At 53.1% G+C, this 4,884-nt stretch overlaps 1 protein-coding gene across 1 annotated transcript; it reads left to right on the top strand.

Annotated features, from left to right (window-relative positions):
• Positions 1–274: 274 nt before the first annotated feature.
• Positions 275–1,228, top strand: LOC123350543 (olfactory receptor 2D3-like). The gene has a single exon (XM_044989174.1). The coding sequence runs from the start codon at positions 275–277 to the stop codon at positions 1,226–1,228; it is 954 nt and encodes a 317-aa protein (XP_044845109.1).
• Positions 1,229–4,884: the final 3,656 nt, after the last annotated feature.

The following is a 4,884-nucleotide window of genomic DNA, read 5'->3' as shown; positions in this document are numbered from 1 at the left end:
TCCTGTGTGGGGGGCACCCCATGTACAGATCCCTGCTTGGAGTCACCCCTGACAGCAATGGGTGCAGGGCTGGATTCTGATCTCAGTCCCCCTGCGGTCAATCCGGAGTCACCCCTGAAATTCAGATTGACCCCAGGGGGCTGAGATCAGAATCCAGCCCTGCTCTCCGTGCAGTCAGGTGTGACTCTGGATTGACCCCAGTGTAGCCCAGCCCGTTGAGTCCGCCTCACAACCCGGCCTATGTTATCTCCCTGTTCTCTCTCCTTGCAGGTGGATGGAGGCGATGGGGGATGAGAACCGCACCTCGGTCTCCGAGTTCATCCTGGTGGGTCTGTCTGGCCGGCTGCGGACGCAGCGCCTCCTATTCGCGGCCATCCTGGCCACTTACCTGGCCACCCTGGCAGGCAACCTGCTGATCGTAGGCCTGGTGCGGGCCGACTCGTGCCTCCACACCCCCATGTACTTTTTCCTCAGCCACCTCTCCTTCCTGGAGATCTGCTACACCAGCTGCACCATCCCCCAGGCTCTGGCCCACCTCCTGACCCGCAGCAAATCCATCCCCTTCGCTCGCTGCGCCGCCCAGATGTACCTCGCCCTCTCGCTCGGGAGCACCGAGGCCATCCTGCTGGCCGCCATGGCCTACGACCGCTTCGTCGCCGTGTGCTGGCCGCTGCGCTACGCCGCCGTCATGGGGCGGGGCCGTTGCTGGGCGCTGGCCTTGTCCTCCTGGGCTGCGGGGTTCCTCCTCTCAGTGGTCAACGTGGCCTGCACTCTGCGGCTGCCCTTCTGCGGGCCCAACTGGGTCAACCACTTCTTCTGCGAGCTGCCGGTGGTGCTGGAGCTGGCCTGCGCCGACACGCGCCTCACCGAGGCCGTGGTCTTCGGGGCGGCTGTGTTCATCCTGCTGCTCCCGCTGGCCGTCATCTTGGCCTCCTATGGCCTCATCCTGGCCTCTGTGCTGCAGGGACAGGTGGCCGCTGGGCGACGCAAAGCGTTTTCCACCTGTGCCTCCCACCTGGCTGTGGTGGCCATCTTCTACGGCACCGTCATCTCCATGTACATGAGGCCCCGCTCCGGCGCCGCCCCCGACCGGGACAAGCACATCGCTGTTTTCTATATTGTGGTTACGCCGGCCCTCAACCCACTCATCTACACCCTGAGGAACAAGGAGGTCAAGGGGGCCATGGCCAAGCTGATGCACAGGGCCGGATTGACCAAGAAGTCCTAAGTGTGGCCAATAGGCCACGCTACCCAAATGTGGACCTAAAATGAGGAGGCACTTGGGACATGTTGTGAGGTGAGAGCTGGTTGGGAAACAAGGGCATTTCCTCAGAACATTTCTGTCTTAATTTTCTGCAGTGGGGGGAAAAAAAGGATTAAATTTTTTTTTGCCTAAATTTTCCACAGAAAATGTCAACAGAACTGAATTTTTAAATTTTTTGTCTGAAGTTTCCACAGAACATGTTGGCAAGAGAGAAAATTTGTCTTTTTTCCCTAAATTTTCCACAGAACACATAGATGGAACCATAAATATTCCTTTTCATCTACACTTTCCACAGAAAATTTCAGTGAAAGAGAAAATTTTTGTTCCTATCTAAACTTTCCACAGAAAACATCAATTGAACAGAAATTTTTCATTTTCCCCTTAATTTTCCAGAGACAATAGCATTTGAAGTGAAAAATTTTCAATTTTGGTTACATTTCCCACAGAAAATATTGATGAAACCGAAGTGTTCTGTTTTCAGCTAAATTTGTCCTCAGAAAGTTACCTTGAAAGTGGATTTTTTTTGTTTTCTCTGACTTTTCCACAGAAAATTTCAATTTTGCTTGGTGAAAATTTTAATACTGGAAACTGTCAGCCAAATGGTGAAAAAATTTTCACCAAATGATGAAAATTTTTGGCTAAAACCCCTATTCAATTCTGAAATGCCATCATGTTGCCTTGTGTGTCCATTCTCCTCTATAGGTTTGGCTCTCTCGTTGGACTACATCTCCCATGAGGCACTGTGGTCTCTCCTCTTGGAGACAGAGGTGGTGCATCATGGGAATGCTATGCTGTAGTTCATTGGGGAGATGTAGTCCAAATGGAGAGCCCAGTCTATAGAGGAGAATGGGGACATGAGACAACCAAACTACAATTCCCATAAGCCATCACTGCAGCTTATGGGACTCACTGAATCAAAATATTCCATTTTCCAAGCAGTCATGTTTTTGCTGAAAAAAATTACATTTCACCAACAGGCTCTTTTGGTGAAAAAAAAAAGTTTCAGAGGAAAAAAACCCAACAAGTTTCTGTCTAAAAAAATCACTCGATGAAAAACTTTCTCCCAGCCCTAGTGCGACGCTGAAACACCGCGAGCCATAGGCGAAAGGTCCCCTTCTTTGCAAACAGCTGTCACCTGAGACCAAACACATCGTTAAGGATATTAATCCAGAAAGTGTTATGAGATAAGTACCTTCAGAACACTCATAATTTGTCAAGATTCAAAATCGTTGCGAGATGCATGTACAGGTGACATTTAAGGGATAATGTTTTGATCTTGACCATATGCTTTACGGACTTGGAGAAGAAATTAGACCTCAGGAGGATAATGTCTCGGTGACGGCCCGGGGAGTTGTCCCCCTCCTGCTCCCCCTCCTTAGCCAGTGATGCAATGCAAGACTTAGTCGTTTAGCCTTGCACAATATTAAGATTTTAAACAGGAAATCACTGGAGGTCAGTGCAAACTATCGAATGAAACCACCGGAAGGTTAAAAAAAGGAACACTGCCACGAGGCAGAGGTTTGCCCTGCTGGTGAATAGGATCAAAAGGCTGTTTTCGGCATACCACAGAGGGAAATGCACTCTGGATGCATTCACAGAGGAAATCCCCAGGCAGCTCTGCAACAGACTGAACTTTTATTTGCACGGAGGGTGTTGGGGGGAAACTTACTTTATTAGCAAGGAAAGGAAACTAGCTATCAGACCCTTCACGCCCTGTGATTTTGCTGTGTGGTGTAACTGTTTCCACCACTTCCTCGCATTCCTAGCTAAATCTTTACTTCTTCCTAAATAAACCCGCCTCTGTTGCATTGTCAGTGCTGTGTGGTTTACAGGAGCGGCGGCTGAAGGCAAAACTGGGGCAGGCCTGGGGGCAGAGGATCTGGAATTTCTATGAGTAGCCTGTGCCAGGGGCTGGATATCAGAGGGCAAAGGGACTCAGGGTGCTCCTGTTATCATGCAAAGTGAAATCGGGGTGGGCACTGCCCAGAGGAGAGTCCTTGGGTGGTGGAAGGGCTGGTGGAGTCGAGATGAAACCCGGCTACCATGAACTATCCCCTTTTGCTAGAGTTGGGTCACAGTGCTGGGCACCCCGAGACCTATCACAGATGTGCCCCCTTCGGTGTAGATAACCCCCAGGGCCAGGACCCGGACCCCTCCATTCCGGATCAAAAGAGTTCCCATCAGTGACATGGTGTCATATGGATGCAACTTTAGGACCTTGAACTGAGGGACAGTTGTCTGACCAAGCCTTCACAGGAGCAGCCTGGGGCCCCGAGCTCGCTGTCCCCGATTCCCAGCTCGGCTCTGTGGGAATTCTTGGATGCTGGGAAACGCGAGCTGGGTCTCTCAGCTGGCAGATGGTGCTGAGAGCTGGGTTTGAGTGCCAGCCCAGCCCCTCAATCTCTCTGTGCCTCGCTTTCTCCTCTAGAACGGGGATGCTGATGCTCCCACGCCTCTGCCTGGTGCATGTCAACTGGGGCAGAGACCATCCCTCACATGGCGTCTGTGCAGCTCCGTGTAACGCTCCTGCTCATCCAGCGAGGGCTAAGCCAGGGCAAGGTCCTGGGGTGGCTCTGGGTTCTCGGTTGCTCTACTGACATCGCTCTGGATCCGACTGCCCCCGCCCTGTCCAGTTCATCAGCCTGGGCTGCCGAGTGATGGTGACCTAAAAGGAGCTACGGCCGACTGACCCTCTGCTGGGGGTCTGCTCAGTTGACTCCTGCTGGGGCCAATGGGGCTGGATCCCCAGGTAAAGACGCCAACCTTGCTCTGAGACATTGAGGGATGTTTTGGGAAAAACTAGGAGGCTGCTTGGATCTCTCCCCCACCCCGAGAAACCAGGACCTCTCCCACCCATCCATGGCCTGGGGAGAGGGGGTGTCTGGGTTCTCCCTGGTTGTGCCTGACCCACACCCCAAACAGGAAAGGGAGGTTCAGCCCCAGGAAAGATGACCCCCTATGGTACCTACTAGGGAGCTTAATGACCTAGGCCAGTCCCAGGCCTGGACTGCTCTCCAGGTACGTTCCTCCTGGTTGTCTACCTTCTCCATCTCTCATGCTGGGGCACTCCGGGTGATGCTGTCCAACTGAGGCAGTTACAATGCCCCAAGGAGCCAGTGATTCAGGTGGGGAATCCAGCAGGGCCCCCCAACCCATTCAAAACTGCCGGGGCTCGCCCCCCCCCAAGCCTCCCTGCACAGGCCACCCCCGTGCCACAGAGAAGGCCGCTGCAGCCGTGGCACTATTTGCTGCGCTTGCTGGGCCTCAGGGGTGGTGAGCAATGGGGGGCATGTTTTATAGACACACAGAGAACACGTCGGTGCTTGTGACAGTTGATTTAGGCCTGAATTCATCATTTCATAATTCCATGTAAAAAAATCCCACGGCTGGTGTCAACCGGCCCCGATTCAGTAGGGCCAGATCCACAGCTGGTGTAACCCAACACCGCTCCGTTTGCTAGGGGGATTGACACCAGCTGGTTATCAAGTCCCCCCCGTACTCCATCTTCGCTGCCATGTGGCCCGTTTTATCTCCCAGCTGGGAGCTCAGCTGCGCATTCGCAGCAGTTCTGGTGCTTGGCCTGTCAGAGGGCAGGGGACGATCACACAGGTGGCATCACC

This window comes from Mauremys mutica, chromosome 15 (genome assembly GCF_020497125.1).
Source record: "Mauremys mutica isolate MM-2020 ecotype Southern chromosome 15, ASM2049712v1, whole genome shotgun sequence".
Taxonomy (NCBI): domain Eukaryota; kingdom Metazoa; phylum Chordata; order Testudines; family Geoemydidae; genus Mauremys; species Mauremys mutica.
The sequence above is the reverse complement of the archived record's forward strand: the minus strand, read 5'-3'. Positions and strand labels throughout refer to the sequence as shown.